At 47.5% G+C, this 23,408-nt stretch overlaps 1 protein-coding gene across 1 annotated transcript in view; it reads left to right on the top strand.

The window, feature by feature from the left end:
- The window catches only part of LOC134140776 (mucin-5AC-like), a 51,480-nt gene extending 29,138 nt beyond the window's left edge, over positions 1 to 22,342 (top strand). The window contains exons 27-53 of the mRNA XM_062576343.1: positions 113 to 241; positions 634 to 760; positions 1,691 to 1,734; positions 1,815 to 2,009; positions 3,122 to 3,847; positions 3,935 to 4,762; positions 4,850 to 5,733; positions 5,878 to 6,685; positions 6,773 to 7,600; positions 7,688 to 8,515; positions 8,603 to 9,340; positions 9,428 to 10,255; positions 10,343 to 11,170; positions 11,258 to 12,085; positions 12,173 to 13,000; positions 13,088 to 13,915; positions 14,003 to 14,830; positions 14,918 to 16,246; positions 16,441 to 16,691; positions 17,155 to 17,326; positions 18,496 to 18,539; positions 19,366 to 19,488; positions 19,595 to 19,693; positions 20,135 to 20,257; positions 20,606 to 20,651; positions 21,079 to 21,190; positions 22,126 to 22,342. Of these exons, the coding sequence (XP_062432327.1) occupies positions 113 to 241; positions 634 to 760; positions 1,691 to 1,734; positions 1,815 to 2,009; positions 3,122 to 3,847; positions 3,935 to 4,762; positions 4,850 to 5,733; positions 5,878 to 6,685; positions 6,773 to 7,600; positions 7,688 to 8,515; positions 8,603 to 9,340; positions 9,428 to 10,255; positions 10,343 to 11,170; positions 11,258 to 12,085; positions 12,173 to 13,000; positions 13,088 to 13,915; positions 14,003 to 14,830; positions 14,918 to 16,246; positions 16,441 to 16,691; positions 17,155 to 17,326; positions 18,496 to 18,539; positions 19,366 to 19,488; positions 19,595 to 19,693; positions 20,135 to 20,257; positions 20,606 to 20,651; positions 21,079 to 21,190; positions 22,126 to 22,342 (13,619 nt within the window). The remainder of the gene's footprint in view (positions 1 to 112; positions 242 to 633; positions 761 to 1,690; positions 1,735 to 1,814; positions 2,010 to 3,121; positions 3,848 to 3,934; positions 4,763 to 4,849; positions 5,734 to 5,877; positions 6,686 to 6,772; positions 7,601 to 7,687; positions 8,516 to 8,602; positions 9,341 to 9,427; positions 10,256 to 10,342; positions 11,171 to 11,257; positions 12,086 to 12,172; positions 13,001 to 13,087; positions 13,916 to 14,002; positions 14,831 to 14,917; positions 16,247 to 16,440; positions 16,692 to 17,154; positions 17,327 to 18,495; positions 18,540 to 19,365; positions 19,489 to 19,594; positions 19,694 to 20,134; positions 20,258 to 20,605; positions 20,652 to 21,078; positions 21,191 to 22,125) is intronic.
- Positions 22,343 to 23,408: the final 1,066 nt, after the last annotated feature.

The raw sequence follows: 23,408 nt of genomic DNA, 5'->3' as shown, positions 1-23,408 counted from the left end.
GGGTTCCAAGACTGTTCAAGCAGCATGGCAGTGATATGATGAGCAGACATGAATCAAATGAAGATTTTTTTTTTCTCCTGCTGAACATGTCCACATTTCTATTTCTCCTTAGCACTGTTCTGTGATTACTACAATCAACAAGGGGAATGTGAATGGCACTATAAGCCTTGTGGAGCTTCCTGCATGAAGACCTGTAGGAACCCAAGTGGAAAATGCCTTCATAATGTGACAGGTTTAGAAGGTAAAAAAATCTGCAAGTACTGTTAAGTGGGCACATACTTTTAAGTGGGTACATTTTACAATAATTTTTAATCGTTACTAATATTTCCCTCCTCAGCTCCATTTGTGCCATTCAATTCTCTTCAACATCACTGCAACCACATGAATGGAAGCGGAGTATAGAAAATTGAATTAAATATACTTCTAGGACTAAGGCCTTGGAAGTTCTGCTAATGATAGTACTCTGCATTCTATAATGTTTATTGCTTCCTAGGATTATTGGAAAAAAGAAATAGTAAAAAATTGACTTTTAAAAATAAGACCTGCAAACACATTTCACACAAATACAATTTTTGCTAATGGTATGTAATTCTCATTCTCACTGCCTTCTGTATGTCCTTTTCCTTGCTTCAGGCTGCTACCCAAACTGCCCACCAGACAAGCCATATTTTCATGAGGATCAAATGACGTGTGTCAGTCTCTGTGACTGTTATGATAATGAAGATGGGAAGATATATAGACGGGATGAATGTCAGTTATGGTAAGGCTTAACATACTGACATAACTGTGTACAAGGAGATATGATCAAAGCAGTACTGGGAAATTGCATGTTGCTGTTACATGGCAGGATGAGTTTATGCTGCCTGTAAAAAAATAATGCCCATCAGATGCCAATTTTCATACTACATCTATAATAAGAAGTTCTGTTATGTGATTTTTCTCCTATTGAATTTGTTCCTGATTATACCGTAAATCCCTCAGCACAATGCTATAACAGGAACAGTAAGTACTTTATGACCAGGTTTCCTCTAGTCCCCATTCCTGTGGCCAGAAAAATACTGCTACAGGAGTATATATATTATCAAATAGGGATCTACACTGTTAAACTGCTTCCAGTCTTTAGAGTCTTTCCCTTTTTTACTACAAAAACATTACAGGGATAAGCAAAACAGTACATAGCATTCTTTAAGACCTTGAGCTGTAGCTTCCTCTAATCCTAACTTCACTTTTATTTATAAATTCATTTTTAACATAAAGGAAAAATTTGGGGAAAAAATGGCAAAAAAAGAAAGCCAAAATGAACCGGACATTCCAGGAATAAATACAAATAAAGTGATGTCAATTACAAGAAAGAGGGTTAGGAGTGGATCCTATCATGATCCAGACTGGGTCATTGTCAGAAATGACTAAAAAAGAAAAAGTGAACACCAGCATTTAGCTGAGTCATATGCTGGAAGCTATGGAGAGGGAAAAATGGCCTTCTACTTATTAATCTGGAACCAGGAATTATTAATTATCTGGAATGTGGATACTCTTCTGAATCTGAGTATCTCAGTCAGACAATTCTCATTTATGAATTCTCATTCATAATTATCCCATCCTGCTTCATATTAGTATCTAGCAGAAAGACAACAGTATTGAATTTCCTCATAATTACAAGACACATGTTTTTATTTGTTATTTATTTCAGTGAATGCACTTCAGAAGGTTTACATTGCAAGTTTGATGATAAAGGTAAGATAGCTAAGATTTAAGAAAATGAAATACTGTAGATTATTTTCATAGGCTGACAGTAACCTTTTTCTGAATTACAGCATGTCACTGCATTTACGAAGAAAACAGCTATAAATATGGTGAGCTGATTTACAACACCACAGATGGAACTGGATGGTGTTTTAGTGCAACTTGCGATGTCAATGGAACAATAAATAGAAGCATGTTTAGATGTGGCATCTCAACAACAATCCCATTTACGTTTTCTACAAGTCAGCCCACATCTACTACTGCAGGTACTCATGAATATTTTCAAAATACCTGAAAAATCTGTGGAAGGGAATGAGAAATACCTAGAAGGGAGGGTCATTTCATCACCTAATGGCATATACTTTTACTTGAAACTGTTGACTTTTGCTGACAGCTTCCATTGCAAAGATCATAATCAAGAACACAGAAATGAATGCAGCATTTCTTACAAACTCAGTCTCCCTGATGTTTGATCATAGTTTTTCCAGGGAGAAAACGATATGTCTTATTAAATGTTGCATTCTGGAGAATCCTCACTTTCCTGCACACAAAAAAACCAGCAGTTCAGAACATATGGAAGACAATTACTGCTGCTTTGAAAATTAATGACCATATTAGTGCAAACTGAAGATAAATCCAGTGCTCAAAGTATTTTAAAATATTCTTTGGAACCTTTCCTAAGTGTTAGTCTTTAACAATCAAATCAGCAGATCCATTCTCCAGTGGTACAAATTTTATGTTAACTCATTATACTGACCAAGCAATTGTGAGAAATATTTTTACAGAATTATACAGCACTATACTATTGCAAGAACAGCTTAATCAACTTCAGTATTCTCTTAAGCAGATGTATCCATCATATGAAGAAAGTGGTATATATTTCACATTGACATTTTCATAATACTAAGAATATGAAAAAGAAATTTTATTAAAATAAGTAATTTTTGAGGTCAGTAAACTGGTAAAAATACTTTAGAATTTGTGTAGTTATAGTAACAGGAGTGATTAAAATTTTCCAATTTTCCAATTTTCCAAGAACAAAGGGGATAAATAAGTACAGAGACAATAGTAAGGAATCAAATCTCACTGTACTTTTCCCATAGCAAATATAAATGCATTTCTCAACATAGCATTATCCCATGCAGCGACATTCAACACAAAAAGATATCTACTATGTTTAACTAAAAAATTACAAAAAAAGAGTCATCTTAAGTGCCACAACAGAAAATATAGACATTACATCAAAACCTGCATTACAAATGAAATTCTAGCTGATAGAAGTACGTTCATTAAAATGCATGGAAAATAAGTAATTGCCTCTTGGTATTTTCTTAAGTATGAGTGCACACGACTTACATTTCTACTTTTTAATTTACAGGAATTATAACCACAACACCAGTGACAACTGTATGTGTGAAGAAAATATGTACGTGGTCGGAATGGTACGATAGCACACAGCCTGAAAATGGAGAGGACAGCGGAGACTATGAAACATTTGAAAATCTCAGATACAAAGGATACAGCGTATGCAAAAATCCAAGCAGTGTTGAATGCAGAGCCAAAGAATCCCCAGATATATTACTACAAAACCTGAACCAAACTGTAACATGTAGTCAAAGCACAGGACTGATATGCAATAACAAAGACCAAAAAAATCAGCACTGCTATAACTACGAAATACGAGTATCATGCTGTAGTTATATACCATGTTCTGAAATACAAACTACAACACTAGGAAAAACAACAGCGATAAAAACAACCACTGCTGCAGAATCAACACCATTTACACAAACAATTGTCACACTACAGACAAAAATTAAACCAACAGCAAACACACACACCGAAGCCCAAAAAACAGAAGTACCTTCCACAACACCTGAAGAAAGAGAAAGCACAACTTCTCTACCTCAAACTTCAGCCAGATCAGCAACATCACATGTCCCAATGACAAGTTCACAGCCAAAGACGTATCCTCCGGAAAGCACCACGTCAGCACCTGAGACTCCAGCATCAACTACTACTGCCTCCACCCTCCCCACGTCAAAATGGACAACCACTGAGGGCACAACAGTCATACAAAAAACCTCGGCCACTCCAACAGAAGGCACCACCACCACCGAGTCCACACCAAGATCCACCACCACATCCACCATCACTGCTCTCTCCTCCAGGACCTCTCCTCCTCCAACAGAAGGCACCACCACCACCAAGTCCACACCAAGAGCCACCACCACACCCGCCAGCACTGCTCTCACTTCCAGGACCTCTCCTCCTCCAACAGAAGGCACCACCGCCACCAAGTCCACACCAAGAGCCACCACCAGCACACCCGCCAGCACTGCTCTCACCTCCAGGACCTCCCCTCTTCCAACAGCAGGAACAACCACCATCAAACCCTCACCAACAACACCCATCAGCACCACCACCTCCGGGACCTCTCCTCCAGCCACAGAAATCACAACCACCAGCTCACCAATAACCACCGTGCCCACCTCACCTACAAGCACTGCCACCACCTCCTCCACCAGCTGCCAGCCACGATGTGCCTGGACACAGTGGTTTGACGTGGACTCCCCTAGCTCTGGCAGCGAGGGAGGAGACATGGAGACCTTTGAGAACATCCGAGCTGCCGGCTTCCAAGTGTGTGCAAAGCCTAAAGACATCGAGTGCCAGGCTGAAAACTACCCCGACACCAGCCTGGAGAACCTGGGCCAGAAAATTCAGTGCAGCCTCGATGTGGGGCTGGTGTGCAGAAACGAGGATCAGATCAGCAAGTACCCCATGTGCTTCAACTACCAGGTCAGGCTGTACTGCTGTGACCAGCAACACTGCGAGACAACTGTGGCACCCCCAGGCACCACCACAAGGTCCCCAGCCACACCGTCTCCCACAGAAACCTCCACTCTAACAACTGAGACTCCAGCATCAACTACTACTGCCTCCACCCTCCCCACGTCAAAATGGACAACCACTGAGGGCACAACAGTCATACAAAAAACCTCGGCCACTCCAACAGAAGGCACCACCACCACCGAGTCCACACCAAGATCCACCACCACACCCACCAGCACTGCTCTCTCCTCCAGGACCTCTCCTCCTCCAACAGAAGGCACCACCACCACCAAGTCCACACCAAGAGCCACCACCACACCCGCCAGCACTGCTCTCACCTCCAGGACCTCTCCTCTTCCAACAACAGAAGGCACCACCACCACCAAGTCCACACCAAGAGCCACCACCAGCACACCCGCCAGCACTACTGTCACCTCCAGGACCTCCCCTCTTCCAACAGCAGGAACAACCACCATCAAACCCTCACCAACAACACCCATCAGCACCACCACCTCCGGGACCTCTCCTCCAGCCACAGAAATCACAACCACCAGCTCACCAATAACCACCGTGCCCACCTCACCTACAAGCACTGCCACCACCTCCTCCACCAGCTGCCAGCCACGATGTGCCTGGACACAGTGGTTTGACGTGGACTCCCCTAGCTCTGGCAGCGAGGGAGGAGACATGGAGACCTTTGAGAACATCCGAGCTGCCGGCTTCCAAGTGTGTGCAAAGCCTAAAGACATCGAGTGCCAGGCTGAAAACTACCCCGACACCAGCCTGGAGAACCTGGGCCAGAAAATTCAGTGCAGCCTCGATGTGGGGCTGGTGTGCAGAAACGAGGATCAGATCAGCAAGTACCCCATGTGCTTCAACTACCAGGTCAGGCTGTACTGCTGTGACCAGCAACACTGCGAGACAACTGTGGCACCCCCAGGCACCACCACAAGGTCCCCAGCCACACCGTCTCCCACAGAAACCTCCACTCTAACAACTGAGACTCCAGCATCAACTACTACTGCCTCCACCCTCCCCACGTCAAAATGGACAACCACTGAGGGCACAACAGTCATACAAAAAACTTCGGCCACTCCAACAGAAGGCACCACCACCACCGAGTCCACACCAAGATCCACCACCACATCCACCATCACTGCTCTCTCCTCCAGGACCTCTCCTCCTCCAACAGAAGGCACCACCACCACCAAGTCCACACCAAGAGCCAACACCACATCCACCAGCACTGCTCTCTCCTCCAGGACCTCTCCTCCTCCAACAGAAGGCACCACCACCACCAAGTCCACACCAAGAGCCACCACCACACCCGCCAGCACTGCTCTCACCTCCAGGACCTCTCCTCCTCCAACAGAAGGCACCACCACCACCAAGTCCACACCAAGAGCCACCACCACCACACCCGCCAGCACTACTGTCACCTCCAGGACCTCCCCTCTTCCAACAGCAGGAACAACCACCATCAAACCCTCACCAACAACACCCATCAGCACCACCACCTCCGGGACCTCTCCTCCAGCCACAGAAATCACAACCACCAGCTCACCAATAACCACCGTGCCCACCTCACCTACAAGCACTGCCACCACCTCCTCCACCAGCTGCCAGCCACGATGTGCCTGGACACAGTGGTTTGACGTGGACTCCCCTAGCTCTGGCAGCGAGGGAGGAGACATGGAGACCTTTGAGAACATCCGAGCTGCCGGCTTCCAAGTGTGTGCAAAGCCTAAAGACATCGAGTGCCAGGCTGAAAACTACCCCGACACCAGCCTGGAGAACCTGGGCCAGAAAATTCAGTGCAGCCTCGATGTGGGGCTGGTGTGCAGAAACGAGGATCAGATCAGCAAGTACCCCATGTGCTTCAACTACCAGGTCAGGCTGTACTGCTGTGACCAGCAACACTGCGAGACAACTGTGGCACCCCCAGGCACCACCACAAGGTCCCCAGCCACACCGTCTCCCACAGAAACCTCCACTCTAACAACTGAGACTCCAGCATCAACTACTACTGCCTCCACCCTCCCCACGTCAAAATGGACAACCACTGAGGGCACAACAGTCATACAAAAAACCTCGGCCACTCCAACAGAAGGCACCACCACCACCGAGTCCACACCAAGATCCACCACCACACCCACCAGCACTGCTCTCTCCTCCAGGACCTCTCCTCCTCCAACAGAAGGCACCACCACCACCAAGTCCACACCAAGAGCCACCACCACACCCGCCAGCACTGCTCTCACCTCCAGGACCTCTCCTCCTCCAACAGAAGGCACCACCGCCACCAAGTCCACACCAAGAGCCACCACCAGCACACCCGCCAGCACTACTGTCACCTCCAGGACCTCCCCTCTTCCAACAGCAGGAACAACCACCATCAAACCCTCACCAACAACACCCATCAGCACCACCACCTCCGGGACCTCTCCTCCAGCCACAGAAATCACAACCACCAGCTCACCAATAACCACCGTGCCCACCTCACCTACAAGCACTGCCACCACCTCCTCCACCAGCTGCCAGCCACGATGTGCCTGGACACAGTGGTTTGACGTGGACTCCCCTAGCTCTGGCAGCGAGGGAGGAGACATGGAGACCTTTGAGAACATCCGAGCTGCCGGCTTCCAAGTGTGTGCAAAGCCTAAAGACATCGAGTGCCAGGCTGAAAACTACCCCGACACCAGCCTGGAGAACCTGGGCCAGAAAATTCAGTGCAGCCTCGATGTGGGGCTGGTGTGCAGAAACGAGGATCAGATCAGCAAGTACCCCATGTGCTTCAACTACCAGGTCAGGCTGTACTGCTGTGACCAGCAACACTGCGAAACAACTGTGGCACCCCCAGGCACCACCACAAGGTCCCCAGCCACACCGTCTCCCACAGAAACCTCCACTCTAACAACTGAGACTCCAGCATCAACTACTACTGCCTCCACCCTCCCCACGTCAAAATGGACAACCACCGAGGGCACAACAGTCATACAAAAAACCTCGGCCACTCCAACAGAAGGCACCACCACCACCGAGTCCACACCAAGATCCACCACCACACCCACCAGCACTGCTCTCTCCTCCAGGACCTCTCCTCCTCCAACAGAAGGCACCACCACCACCAAGTCCACACCAAGAGCCACCACCACACCCGCCAGCACTGCTCTCACCTCCAGGACCTCTCCTCCTCCAACAGAAGGCACCACCGCCACCAAGTCCACACCAAGAGCCACCACCACCACACCCGCCAGCACTGCTCTCACCTCCAGGACCTCCCCTCTTCCAACAGCAGGAACAACCACCATCAAACCCTCACCAACAACACCCATCAGCACCACCACCTCCGGGACCTCTCCTCCAGCCACAGAAATCACAACCACCAGCTCACCAATAACCACCGTGCCCACCTCACCTACAAGCACTGCCACCACCTCCTCCACCAGCTGCCAGCCACGATGTGCCTGGACACAGTGGTTTGACGTGGACTCCCCTAGCTCTGGCAGCGAGGGAGGAGACATGGAGACCTTTGAGAACATCCGAGCTGCCGGCTTCCAAGTGTGTGCAAAGCCTAAAGACATCGAGTGCCAGGCTGAAAACTACCCCGACACCAGCCTGGAGAACCTGGGCCAGAAAATTCAGTGCAGCCTCGATGTGGGGCTGGTGTGCAGAAACGAGGATCAGATCAGCAAGTACCCCATGTGCTTCAACTACCAGGTCAGGCTGTACTGCTGTGACCAGCAACACTGCGAGACAACTGTGGCACCCCCAGGCACCACCACAAGGTCCCCAGCCACACCGTCTCCCACAGAAACCTCCACTCTAACAACTGAGACTCCAGCATCAACTACTACTGCCTCCACCCTCCCCACGTCAAAATGGACAACCACTGAGGGCACAACAGTCATACAAAAAACTTCGGCCACGCCAACAGAAGGCACCACCACCACCGAGTCCACACCAAGATCCACCACCACACCCACCAGCACTGCTCTCTCCTCCAGGACCTCTCCTCCTCCAACAGAAGGCACCACCACCACCAAGTCCACACCAAGAGCCACCACCAGCACACCCGCCAGCACTACTGTCACCTCCAGGACCTCCCCTCTTCCAACAGCAGGAACAACCACCATCAAACCCTCACCAACAACACCCATCAGCACCACCACCTCCGGGACCTCTCCTCCAGCCACAGAAATCACAACCACCAGCTCACCAATAACCACCGTGCCCACCTCACCTACAAGCACTGCCACCACCTCCTCCACCAGCTGCCAGCCACGATGTGCCTGGACACAGTGGTTTGACGTGGACTCCCCTAGCTCTGGCAGCGAGGGAGGAGACATGGAGACCTTTGAGAACATCCGAGCTGCCGGCTTCCAAGTGTGTGCAAAGCCTAAAGACATCGAGTGCCAGGCTGAAAACTACCCCGACACCAGCCTGGAGAACCTGGGCCAGAAAATTCAGTGCAGCCTCGATGTGGGGCTGGTGTGCAGAAACGAGGATCAGATCAGCAAGTACCCCATGTGCTTCAACTACCAGGTCAGGCTGTACTGCTGTGACCAGCAACACTGCGAGACAACTGTGGCACCCCCAGGCACCACCACAAGGTCCCCAGCCACACCGTCTCCCACAGAAACCTCCACTCTAACAACTGAGACTCCAGCATCAACTACTACTGCCTCCACCCTCCCCACGTCAAAATGGACAACCACTGAGGGCACAACAGTCATACAAAAAACCTCGGCCACTCCAACAGAAGGCACCACCACCACCGAGTCCACACCAAGATCCACCACCACACCCACCAGCACTGCTCTCTCCTCCAGGACCTCTCCTCCTCCAACAGAAGGCACCACCACCACCAAGTCCACACCAAGAGCCACCACCACACCCGCCAGCACTGCTCTCACCTCCAGGACCTCTCCTCCTCCAACAGAAGGCACCACCGCCACCAAGTCCACACCAAGAGCCACCACCACCACACCCGCCAGCACTGCTCTCACCTCCAGGACCTCCCCTCTTCCAACAGCAGGAACAACCACCATCAAACCCTCACCAACAACACCCATCAGCACCACCACCTCCGGGACCTCTCCTCCAGCCACAGAAATCACAACCACCAGCTCACCAATAACCACCGTGCCCACCTCACCTACAAGCACTGCCACCACCTCCTCCACCAGCTGCCAGCCACGATGTGCCTGGACACAGTGGTTTGACGTGGACTCCCCTAGCTCTGGCAGCGAGGGAGGAGACATGGAGACCTTTGAGAACATCCGAGCTGCCGGCTTCCAAGTGTGTGCAAAGCCTAAAGACATCGAGTGCCAGGCTGAAAACTACCCCGACACCAGCCTGGAGAACCTGGGCCAGAAAATTCAGTGCAGCCTCGATGTGGGGCTGGTGTGCAGAAACGAGGATCAGATCAGCAAGTACCCCATGTGCTTCAACTACCAGGTCAGGCTGTACTGCTGTGACCAGCAACACTGCGAGACAACTGTGGCACCCCCAGGCACCACCACAAGGTCCCCAGCCACACCGTCTCCCACAGAAACCTCCACTCTAACAACTGAGACTCCAGCATCAACTACTACTGCCTCCACCCTCCCCACGTCAAAATGGACAACCACTGAGGGCACAACAGTCATACAAAAAACCTCGGCCACTCCAACAGAAGGCACCACCACCACCAAGTCCACACCAAGATCCACCACCACACCCACCAGCACTGCTCTCTCCTCCAGGACCTCTCCTCCTCCAACAGAAGGCACCACCACCACCAAGTCCACACCAAGAGCCACCACCACACCCGCCAGCACTGCTCTCACCTCCAGGACCTCTCCTCCTCCAACAGAAGGCACCACCGCCACCAAGTCCACACCAAGAGCCACCACCAGCACACCCGCCAGCACTACTGTCACCTCCAGGACCTCCCCTCTTCCAACAGCAGGAACAACCACCATCAAACCCTCACCAACAACACCCATCAGCACCACCACCTCCGGGACCTCTCCTCCAGCCACAGAAATCACAACCACCAGCTCACCAATAACCACCGTGCCCACCTCACCTACAAGCACTGCCACCACCTCCTCCACCAGCTGCCAGCCACGATGTGCCTGGACACAGTGGTTTGACGTGGACTCCCCTAGCTCTGGCAGCGAGGGAGGAGACATGGAGACCTTTGAGAACATCCGAGCTGCCGGCTTCCAAGTGTGTGCAAAGCCTAAAGACATCGAGTGCCAGGCTGAAAACTACCCCGACACCAGCCTGGAGAACCTGGGCCAGAAAATTCAGTGCAGCCTCGATGTGGGGCTGGTGTGCAGAAACGAGGATCAGATCAGCAAGTACCCCATGTGCTTCAACTACCAGGTCAGGCTGTACTGCTGTGACCAGCAACACTGCGAGACAACTGTGGCACCCCCAGGCACCACCACAAGGTCCCCAGCCACACCGTCTCCCACAGAAACCTCCACTCTAACAACTGAGACTCCAGCATCAACTACTACTGCCTCCACCCTCCCCACGTCAAAATGGACAACCACTGAGGGCACAACAGTCATACAAAAAACCTCGGCCACTCCAACAGAAGGCACCACCACCACCAAGTCCACACCAAGATCCACCACCACACCCACCAGCACTGCTCTCTCCTCCAGGACCTCTCCTCCTCCAACAGAAGGCACCACCACCACCAAGTCCACACCAAGAGCCACCACCACACCCGCCAGCACTGCTCTCACCTCCAGGACCTCTCCTCCTCCAACAGAAGGCACCACCGCCACCAAGTCCACACCAAGAGCCACCACCACCACACCCGCCAGCACTGCTCTCACCTCCAGGACCTCCCCTCTTCCAACAGCAGGAACAACCACCATCAAACCCTCACCAACAACACCCATCAGCACCACCACCTCCGGGACCTCTCCTCCAGCCACAGAAATCACAACCACCAGCTCACCAATAACCACCGTGCCCACCTCACCTACAAGCACTGCCACCACCTCCTCCACCAGCTGCCAGCCACGATGTGCCTGGACACAGTGGTTTGACGTGGACTCCCCTAGCTCTGGCAGCGAGGGAGGAGACATGGAGACCTTTGAGAACATCCGAGCTGCCGGCTTCCAAGTGTGTGCAAAGCCTAAAGACATCGAGTGCCAGGCTGAAAACTACCCCGACACCAGCCTGGAGAACCTGGGCCAGAAAATTCAGTGCAGCCTCGATGTGGGGCTGGTGTGCAGAAACGAGGATCAGATCAGCAAGTACCCCATGTGCTTCAACTACCAGGTCAGGCTGTACTGCTGTGACCAGCAACACTGCGAGACAACTGTGGCACCCCCAGGCACCACCACAAGGTCCCCAGCCACACCGTCTCCCACAGAAACCTCCACTCTAACAACTGAGACTCCAGCATCAACTACTACTGCCTCCACCCTCCCCACGTCAAAATGGACAACCACTGAGGGCACAACAGTCATACAAAAAACCTCGGCCACTCCAACAGAAGGCACCACCACCACCGAGTCCACACCAAGATCCACCACCACACCCACCAGCACTGCTCTCTCCTCCAGGACCTCTCCTCCTCCAACAGAAGGCACCACCACCACCAAGTCCACACCAAGAGCCACCACCACACCCGCCAGCACTGCTCTCACCTCCAGGACCTCTCCTCCTCCAACAGAAGGCACCACCGCCACCAAGTCCACACCAAGAGCCACCACCAGCACACCCGCCAGCACTGCTCTCACCTCCAGGACCTCCCCTCTTCCAACAGCAGGAACAACCACCATCAAACCCTCACCAACAACACCCATCAGCACCACCACCTCCGGGACCTCTCCTCCAGCCACAGAAATCACAACCACCAGCTCACCAATAACCACCGTGCCCACCTCACCTACAAGCACTGCCACCACCTCCTCCACCAGCTGCCAGCCACGATGTGCCTGGACACAGTGGTTTGACGTGGACTCCCCTAGCTCTGGCAGCGAGGGAGGAGACATGGAGACCTTTGAGAACATCCGAGCTGCCGGCTTCCAAGTGTGTGCAAAGCCTAAAGACATCGAGTGCCAGGCTGAAAACTACCCCGACACCAGCCTGGAGAACCTGGGCCAGAAAATTCAGTGCAGCCTCGATGTGGGGCTGGTGTGCAGAAACGAGGATCAGATCAGCAAGTACCCCATGTGCTTCAACTACCAGGTCAGGCTGTACTGCTGTGACCAGCAACACTGCGAGACAACTGTGGCACCCCCAGGCACCACCACAAGGTCCCCAGCCACACCGTCTCCCACAGAAACCTCCACTCTAACAACTGAGACTCCAGCATCAACTACTACTGCCTCCACCCTCCCCACGTCAAAATGGACAACCACTGAGGGCACAACAGTCATACAAAAAACCTCGGCCACTCCAACAGAAGGCACCACCACCACCAAGTCCACACCAAGATCCACCACCACACCCACCAGCACTGCTCTCTCCTCCAGGACCTCTCCTCCTCCAACAGAAGGCACCACCACCACCAAGTCCACACCAAGAGCCACCACCACACCCGCCAGCACTGCTCTCACCTCCAGGACCTCTCCTCCTCCAACAGAAGGCACCACCGCCACCAAGTCCACACCAAGAGCCACCACCAGCACACCCGCCAGCACTACTGTCACCTCCAGGACCTCCCCTCTTCCAACAGCAGGAACAACCACCATCAAACCCTCACCAACAACACCCATCAGCACCACCACCTCCGGGACCTCTCCTCCAGCCACAGAAATCACAACCACCAGCTCACCAATAACCACCGTGCCCACCTCACCTACAAGCACTGCCACCACCTCCTCCACCAGCTGCCAGCCACGATGTGCCTGGACACAGTGGTTTGACGTGGACTCCCCTAGCTCTGGCAGCGAGGGAGGAGACATGGAGACCTTTGAGAACATCCGAGCTGCCGGCTTCCAAGTGTGTGCAAAGCCTAAAGACATCGAGTGCCAGGCTGAAAACTACCCCGACACCAGCCTGGAGAACCTGGGCCAGAAAATTCAGTGCAGCCTCGATGTGGGGCTGGTGTGCAGAAACGAGGATCAGATCAGCAAGTACCCCATGTGCTTCAACTACCAGGTCAGGCTGTACTGCTGTGACCAGCAACACTGCGAGACAACTGTGGCACCCCCAGGCACCACCACAAGGTCCCCAGCCACACCGTCTCCCACAGAAACCTCCACTCTAACAACTGAGACTCCAGCATCAACTACTACTGCCTCCACCCTCCCCACGTCAAAATGGACAACCACTGAGGGCACAACAGTCATACAAAAAACCTCGGCCACTCCAACAGAAGGCACCACCACCACCAAGTCCACACCAAGATCCACCACCACACCCACCAGCACTGCTCTCTCCTCCAGGACCTCTCCTCCTCCAACAGAAGGCACCACCACCACCAAGTCCACACCAAGAGCCACCACCACACCCGCCAGCACTGCTCTCACCTCCAGGACCTCTCCTCCTCCAACAGAAGGCACCACCGCCACCAAGTCCACACCAAGAGCCACCACCACCACACCCGCCAGCACTGCTCTCACCTCCAGGACCTCCCCTCTTCCAACAGCAGGAACAACCACCATCAAACCCTCACCAACAACACCCATCAGCACCACCACCTCCGGGACCTCTCCTCCAGCCACAGAAATCACAACCACCAGCTCACCAATAACCACCGTGCCCACCTCACCTACAAGCACTGCCACCACCTCCTCCACCAGCTGCCAGCCACGATGTGCCTGGACACAGTGGTTTGACGTGGACTCCCCTAGCTCTGGCAGCGAGGGAGGAGACATGGAGACCTTTGAGAACATCCGAGCTGCCGGCTTCCAAGTGTGTGCAAAGCCTAAAGACATCGAGTGCCAGGCTGAAAACTACCCCGACACCAGCCTGGAGAACCTGGGCCAGAAAATTCAGTGCAGCCTCGATGTGGGGCTGGTGTGCAGAAACGAGGATCAGATCAGCAAGTACCCCATGTGCTTCAACTACCAGGTCAGGCTGTACTGCTGTGACCAGCAACACTGCGAGACAACTGTGGCACCCCCAGGCACCACCACAAGGTCCCCAGCCACACCGTCTCCCACAGAAACCTCCACTCTAACAACTGAGACTCCAGCATCAACTACTACTGCCTCCACCCTCCCCACGTCAAAATGGACAACCACTGAGGGCACAACAGTCATACAAAAAACCTCGGCCACTCCAACAGAAGGCACCACCACCACCGAGTCCACACCAAGATCCACCACCACACCCACCAGCACTGCTCTCTCCTCCAGGACCTCTCCTCCTCCAACAGAAGGCACCACCACCACCAAGTCCACACCAAGAGCCACCACCACACCCGCCAGCACTGCTCTCACCTCCAGGACCTCTCCTCCTCCAACAGAAGGCACCACCGCCACCAAGTCCACACCAAGAGCCACCACCACCACACCCGCCAGCACTACTGTCACCTCCAGGACCTCCCCTCTTCCAACAGCAGGAACAACCATCATCAAACCCTCACCAACAACACCCATCAGCACCACCACCTCCGGGACCTCTCCTCCAGCCACAGAAATCACAACCACCAGCTCACCAATAACCACCGTGCCCACCTCACCTACAAGCACTGCCACCACCTCCTCCACCAGCTGCCAGCCACGATGTGCCTGGACACAGTGGTTTGACGTGGACTCCCCTAGCTCTGGCAGCGAGGGAGGAGACATGGAGACCTTTGAGAACATCCGAGCTGCCGGCTTCCAAGTGTGTGCAAAGCCTAAAGACATCGAGTGCCAGGCTGAAAACTACCCCGACACCAGCCTGGAGAACCTGGGCCAGAAAATTCAGTGCAGCCTCGATGTGGGGCTGGTGTGCAGAAACGAGGATCAGATCAGCAAGTACCCCATGTGCTTCAACTACCAGGTCAGGCTGTACTGCTGTGACCAGCAACACTGCGAAACAACTGTGGCACCCCCAGGCACCACCACAAGGTCCCCAGCCACACCGTCTCCCACAGAAACCTCCACTCTAACAACTGAGACTCCAGCATCAACTACTACTGCCTCCACCCTCCCCACGTCAAAATGGACAACCACTGAGGGCACAACAGTCATACAAAAAACCTCGGCCACTCCAACAGAAGGCACCACCACCACCAAGTCCACACCAAGAGCCACCACCACACCCACCAGCACTGCTCTCACCTCCAGGACCTCTCCTCCTCCAACAGAAGGCACCACCACCACCAAGTCCACACCAAGAGCCACCACCAGCACACCCGCCAGCACTACTGTCACCTCCAGGACCTCCCCTCTTCCAACAGCAGGAACAACCACCATCAAACCCTCACCAACAACACCCATCAGCACCACCACCTCCGGGACCTCTCCTCCAGCCACAGAAATCACAACCACCAGCTCACCAATAACCACCGTGCCCACCTCACCTACAAGCACTGCCACCACCTCCTCCAGATCCATAGCACCTGCAACTGGAACACCACAATCAACTCATCTTACAACAAGCACTTTGGCAACCTTCACTTCTTCCTTCAGCACACCTTTTACAACAGAAAGTGCATATGTTACATCAAGTCAAACAACTCAATGTTTTTGTCATGTGTTTGGTGATTTGTTTTCTCCTGGTAAGTCTTTAATTGTTTGGGTATAAAAATTTTCAGGCATTGTATGAACCCTTAGTACTGTATTCAATTAATATAACACTCAACATCATCTAAAATTATAACTTCTTAGATGTATATTTTTGCATTGTTTTATTTTATTTTTTCCTAAATACTTTCATTGTTCCTTTAATTTCTCCTCTAATTTTCTTCTGCAGGGGAAGTTGTATACAACAGAACAGATAGTGCTGGCTGTAACTTTTATGGACTTTGCAACACGAAATGTGAAGTTGATGCATTTCAAGGGCTATGTCCTTCAACAGCTCCTTTCACTTCAGCAACCGCCGGAACTGCAACACAAGCCTCATCATCTGCACTACCTGTTTTTTCTTCTGCCTCACCAATCACAGCAACATCCCTTACAACTTCAGTTGAAAGAAACTGTACTGATGTCAATCCTCCACGAAAGGTGGTTCCCCTATTTTTTTTCTAATATATTACTACTGCAAAAACATAGCCTCATTTCTGCCCTTTTTTTATCCAGTTCCTATTAACTTGCATGTATTTCAGTAGCAAATTTGTTCATCTTACAAAATGACCTGATACTGTATATTTCTTCAAGCTGGCACCACCAGACTTTCAAGTAATAGAGATGAAATGCTCACTAATACAATAGCAGAGACTTTAACAAAAGAAATTCATACATCATAGCAATAAGTAGACCAGCTATTAAAGTGTTAGAATTTTATTCCTTCCACACATAAGATAATTCTGTTAGCCATGATTCAGCTTGCCTGTTCTTAAGGACTGAAATCATATGCGAGGAAAATGTTAATCTGAAAGCCCTCTCGGTTTTGAGAGTCTAACTCAAGCTGACTCGGAATAACAGGAGTGAAGGAATGCTTATGAGTGAATCATTCATGTATTTTCAGCCTGGAGAGAAATGGAAGAGTGCATGCCAGGAATGTGTCTGTGACCCACTTACTGTTACTGTGCAATGCCAACCACCCCCCTGCCAAACAAATGAGCTACCTGTTTGTCCAGAAGGATTTTTTGCCATGTCTGTATTACCAAAAGATCCATGTTGTCCTGAATTTAAATGCGGTAAGTATTAAAAATGCATCATGTATATGTATATGTATATGTACATATATACACACACACACACACACACTCAAAAGCATATCACACGAGGCTAGATATTTTGGTAAATTACACTTGCACTTCTGTCATCATCTAAGCAGGTTTTGCACATATCACAGTAATGTCAAAGCTTTCCTTAAATTGTTATGGCTCAGTGAACAAACATCCATTTTTTGCTAAAAATAATTTAGATGTTATTTCAAAAACAAAATGTTATTTTCAATGAAAGTTTGCTGACAGAACTGGAATGGGTTGGAGAGCTAGATAATATTTGGAGACTTCAGGTAGTTGATATTGCTCAAATAGCTCTTTATCTGCAGATAATAAAGGTTATTAATGTAATTTATCTAATGTTATTAATATTACATTGCGGCACTCAAACATTAACCTAACTAGAGCTAAACAAAAATGCATAAACTTAAGAATAAGCAAGTAACACAGAAGCAACAATTCCAAGTGAATCAAATTCTTTTTCAGAAAGCAGTAACTATTTTTGATACATCAACAGTTCAATTATATTTACACTATTGTGGAATGCTGATAAATATTTAAAAATCCACCAGCTGGATCCATACTATATGTTGATCTATATACAAGAACGAAGAAATAGCCATAAACTAAGCCTGAAACATGAAGTTCAAAACAAAGGAATAACCGATTTTGAAATGATTCTCTGAAAGACATAAATGGGTCTGTCATGTTGTCAAATTATTTATAGTACTCCAGTAAGAAATACGGCCTTTTCCACTCAATCTTCTGTCCGAGCCACATTCTAAGAAGACATAAAGAATCAATGGCAAAAGCATGTTTTGAGGTTACTGGACTTCTAGTTTCAACAGGAAAAAACTAACTAAGCTTTAAGTGAACCAGATATCTAAAAGGAAAGAAAGGCGTTTCTCAGGTGTAAGTATCGTTTTTCCTCAGCTTGCCTAGTTCATTTCAAAGAAAAGCCTTTTACTTCAACATCCAGTCATAATAAAAATGAGGTTTAAGCATATGGTCTTTGTGTTCTCCAAAAACACTTTGCTGTTAACATGTTAACAACCTTTGATAACATCTTTCTATCTTGCCTTATTGGTTAATCTCAAAGTTTGAACTTATTTTGGATATTTTTGTTGTTTTTTTTTCAGAAATGATACCTGGTACTTGTGTGGTTAATCATACAGTTTATATGGTGAGAATACTATACTTACAATAGTATATATTGCTAAGACTGACACGTGCAGCCTTTCAATCACACAAAAAAGATTTAGAAAATTATTTTCCCCATGCATCACCTTTCATTTCTAACCCAGAACTGAATGCTATTTTTTTTCTGATGTTAAAATCAAAACTGTTATAGAAAAGTTCCTTGACAAGGAGTGTAAAGTAAGAGTGTACCATTTCTAGTGACATATTTTTTCATACTTTCTCCCACTTTTGGAATTAAAATTTCCAAGGGAGCAGATTAATTGTCCAAACTCACCTCTTCTTTTAAATAAGCTCTGTGACCCCCTCAAAAATAAATCCAGGAATTTTGCATGAATTGATATCTAAATCTTCTGCTCTAATTGATTTCTAAGCTTTTTAGTCAAAATTTAAGCACTGGAACCTCTTTCAGAAAAATTGAAGTCCAGGTGTAAATTGGTATTTCTCCTTATGTATCCGCATAGGTAGCCAATTATTATACTCTCTATTTTTAAGTTGTTACTGTTTTATAACAACTATGGCTTGTAGGGAAAAATTCATCTTAAATTGAGCACTGACAAACTAGTAAAATAATGAGCCAGCTCAGAACAGTCTTATCTGCATTTTGCTTTACTAGATACTATTTTATAGTGTTTTGGTTACTCTCCTCCTAACATTTGGTTTTTTTAAGGCACACAGCAAAACAACTTTATGTTCCAAGCTAGTTGAGCAACTCAGTCGCAATTGCATTTCAGCGAACTTAACTCCACTTATACATTATACAGAAGTTGTTTTCATTTGACTATTCTTCCCTCCCCCTCCCCATCTTCCAGGTTGGAATGTCCATGGTAATCGACTCGTGTAAGAATTGTACCTGCACTTCCGAAAAAGATCCCGTGAGTAACAACAACATTCTGCAATGCGAACCAGTTCACTGTGAAACATCTTGCCCTCTGGTGAGTTCCGATTCTCTAGGCTCTGCAGTTAGCCTTCAGTTGCAGGATGACAGGAATCCCCTGTCACGTCTTCAATATACTTTCTTTTTCATCTCCTTGTGACTAGGGTTATGAGTATAAGCTAGAGGATGGAGAGTGCTGTGGGAAGTGTGTTGAAGCAGCCTGCAGAATCAGACTGAGTAATAACACTGTTCAGGTTCTCAGTGTAAGTATCTCTTTTAATTGTCAGATCTCTGTTTTAGTCAATACAAGTTAGAACAGCTAACTGTCAACTCACATCCCTTTCTAGTAAGAACTAATTAACACAGAGATTACTCTGAAAACTACAGGCCAGTTTTCACAACCGAACGCTTAAGCACAAGTATCAGGGATTTGTTTTGCCAGTGAACTAGGCAGTGAAAAGAGGACAGACGTCAATTACAGATTTCTAATCTGTAGCCTGAGTGTTGAGATCCAAGATGTAAACTTGCAATCAAGCCGCAGTTTAAAGTTTGGCACTTTGCATTTGTCACTTAAAAGAATTTTGGAAGAATCTGGTAATCTTTGGGATGTAAAAATGTAATTAATTCAGTCTTTTTTGAAATAAACATTCTATACTTGATAATAATGCAGAAATAATACTTATGTTCTCTTCTCTTAATCTTAGCTTGATGAGATCCTGCCACTTGACCTCTGTAGCTATTACAAATGTGAGAAAATTGAAGATCAATTTGTTGCAGTCCAAACTAAAAAAACATGCCCCGAATTCAAGCCAGGAGAGTGTGATCTTGTAAGTTTTAATCAAGTTTTCATCTATTGAATACAACATCAAAGAACAAAGAGGAAAGGATAAAGTGGAACATGATAAAATTGTTTTCCCTACAGTTTCAGGAATGCCTTAAGTGTTATTAATCTTGCTGCAGCCTTAGTAATAAGAGAAGCTTAATACTTTCATATGAGGCTACAGGGATGCAAGACTCTTACGGCAGGGACACAGCCATCAAGACAGTCATGGTTTCAGTCAGTGTTCATCATAGAGGAGCCTTCTGACTAGTAATAATAATGCTAACCAGTACTTATAGTCCTGATTTTGTCATCTATGTGCTAAAGCAAACCCTCCCTCTATGTTTCTGCAAAGGATGAAGCAGAGACTACTCCTGATGGCTGCTGCAAGATATGCAAACGTAAGTAAATCTGTGTACAACTTTTCTGCTTAAAGACACGACATTCAGCTTCTGTTTTTGACCAGAAGGGAGGATTGTTCCATCCCCCCAGTTTTTATTTATTCTATTTATCAAGATAATGTGTTTCACTGATCATCTCTTCAGAAAGAAAAGCAATTTTGTTTGCTTGATTTTGAACTTACTAACTTAAGGCATGAATGCTCAAGCCTCAGCATTGCTATGTTCCAGGACAGCACAGATAAAAAAAATAGTAATAATAATCTAAAATCTCCAGCCACATCACACAGTGTTCCTTAACTACTGTTTCATACTATACGTGGATTCTCAATAATCAGGTATCACCCACTTCAGAATAAATTGTTTTAGTATTCATTTAGTTCTCAACTAGAGATCTGGACATCTGTTTATTTTTCCCCTTTTTCTGAAGCTCCAAACTGCAAAGCTTACAGCAAAAAAACAGTGATCCGCCATGGTGAATGCGAATCTTCTCAACCTGTTGAATTGGGATACTGTGAAGGAACTTGTCCTGGCTCCTCAGTGTAAGTTCCAAAAAGTTAATTGAACATTTCCTTGGATTTGTTTACATTCATAGTCTCTCTCTTCATTTAGAGAATCAATTGTCACTGATAACAGAATATCAACAAAAGCGATGTGCTTATGAGAAGTGATTCAACTGAATGAGCTGAATCTCAGATCTGAGAGTTGTTTCAGAATTTGGCGGGGTTAACAATATTGCTACACAAATAGATTTCCACTCACCAGCTGACAGCATGATAATAACGCAATCAAGTTCTCAATGTTGTATGAGTGATGGCAAAGCAGAGAAATGATAATTGCAGAATCCTGAGAAACTTTTATGTCATGGACCTTCTCCAATTCACACCATCATAAAACTAGTATAATTTGTACAACAGAGTTATTTCTAATTTCCCGCAGTGGAAGGAGGACACTGGGTTCTGATTCACACCTATTCCCTTTCTTCAGTTTTGCTAATAGGAAAAGTAACATCTATAAACCGGTCCATAATTTACAACTATTTATTTATAATGCATTCCTGTAAGTATAAAGATGACTAAAGATAGATTAGCAAAAGTTTTATTTCATATCAACAATTGGTATACAGCTTTCATTTTTCTGATCGACTTCTATGTGCTATGAACTAAATTCAGCATAAAAGAAAGATGATTGTTAAAGAACTAAGAAGTACCTCATTAACAGCAACAAAAATTATCTGTTTTTGGTTTTGTATCTGGAGCTATATGTACATAAAAATAGATTAACCTATTATTAACAACAGGTCTAAATGTGCCTAATAAAGTGATAAGGAGCTTTTTCTCAGACTCAATGGAAGCAAGAATAGTTTCACTATTGAAGGGACAGGTTATTAAAACCATGTTTGTGTGTGTGCGCGCGCATGTACATGCGCCTGTCAGTTTTTAATGGGAGGATATGCTTTTTTTCTGGCGGGGCACAGGTATTCCATCGAAGCAAACCAGATGCAGCATGACTGTAGCTGTTGCCAGGAGCTCAAGAGCCAGACAAGAGAGGTGACCCTGACGTGCCAAAATGGAACAAGCATCAGTTATAACTATGTCTATGTGGAACAATGCCAGTGCATGAACGCATGCATTTCAGAAGCCCCTGGAACAGGAGTTTCCCAATGGAAGAAAAGCAGCGGAAGAAAGAGATGATCACTTGGAAAAGCAGAGCCCCTAGGAAAACTAGAATCATGTAATCCCCAAACTAACTCGTGCTCCTGCTTAAGCTATCCAATTTTGGTTTCCGTTATCATCTTTTCTCATTTCTAACATGTTAAAAAGTAAAAGCTGAATAATTAAATCTTTGTATGCACTTTTTAAGTGATACAATTTGAGGGGAGAAATGGAAGACCATGTAAAATAGTCTGTGTACCTCATGGAAATAAGCAAATATGTATCAGTTCAATCAAAAAATTGGTATTTTGGACAAAGTTGTAAGGGCTCTCTGAAAACAGAAACATAAAACATTGTGGCTACACTGGTCCTAACTCTTGTAGCTAGAGAAAGTTTTATTGCATATCATTTGTAGGGATGTAATATTCTTACCAGACATCTCATACTGACAGGGAAAAGACTGTTTTCCTGTTCATTTTATCTCTTATTTGATCAATAAAACTTTCAGCATTTTTCAGTTTTGGTGACTGGTGACTTTTTGACACTCATTTTCACCATCCAGAACATGGGTAGTTAAACGACACCAGGGAGTTTTAAAACTCAGATGGGTGTAACCTCCAGTGGCCTTTGGGAATGAAGACACTCGTAACCCTTTTCTTAGATGAGGTTAAATTTCTTATCCATGGCTAAGTAGCTCTGCTCACTGGCATAAAAGGTACTCACAGGAAAAGTTCTCATTTGCTTACTGTATTCTAGTTCCCAAGACAGTGGGAAAACGTGTAGGCTGTGGTTTGTTTTCCTTGTAATTAGAGGTGATGTGCAGAAGACAAGTCCATTAAGAGGAAGAGGAAGCTTTATTCATTATTGTTATTCTGTATGCTGGACCAGAATGCATCTTGCTTTAGAAATCAACAGTGGCTTTTTAAATTATCTTTTTAAATTATGCATGCTTCCTCCATTATCTAGAAGATTTTGAATGGATTTACACTACAGTTTGGCTGCATTTTCCCCAGAGTAGTCCATCATGTTTACCTGAACTGCTTGAAGCATTTACTGTATCAGTAGCTGTTGCAGTAAGTGTGAAATCTGACCCAGAGATTTAGTT

Source organism: Rhea pennata, chromosome 5 (genome assembly GCF_028389875.1).
Source record: "Rhea pennata isolate bPtePen1 chromosome 5, bPtePen1.pri, whole genome shotgun sequence".
Lineage (NCBI taxonomy): Eukaryota > Metazoa > Chordata > Aves > Rheiformes > Rheidae > Rhea > Rhea pennata.
This window is presented reverse-complemented; position numbering and strand designations above follow the sequence as displayed.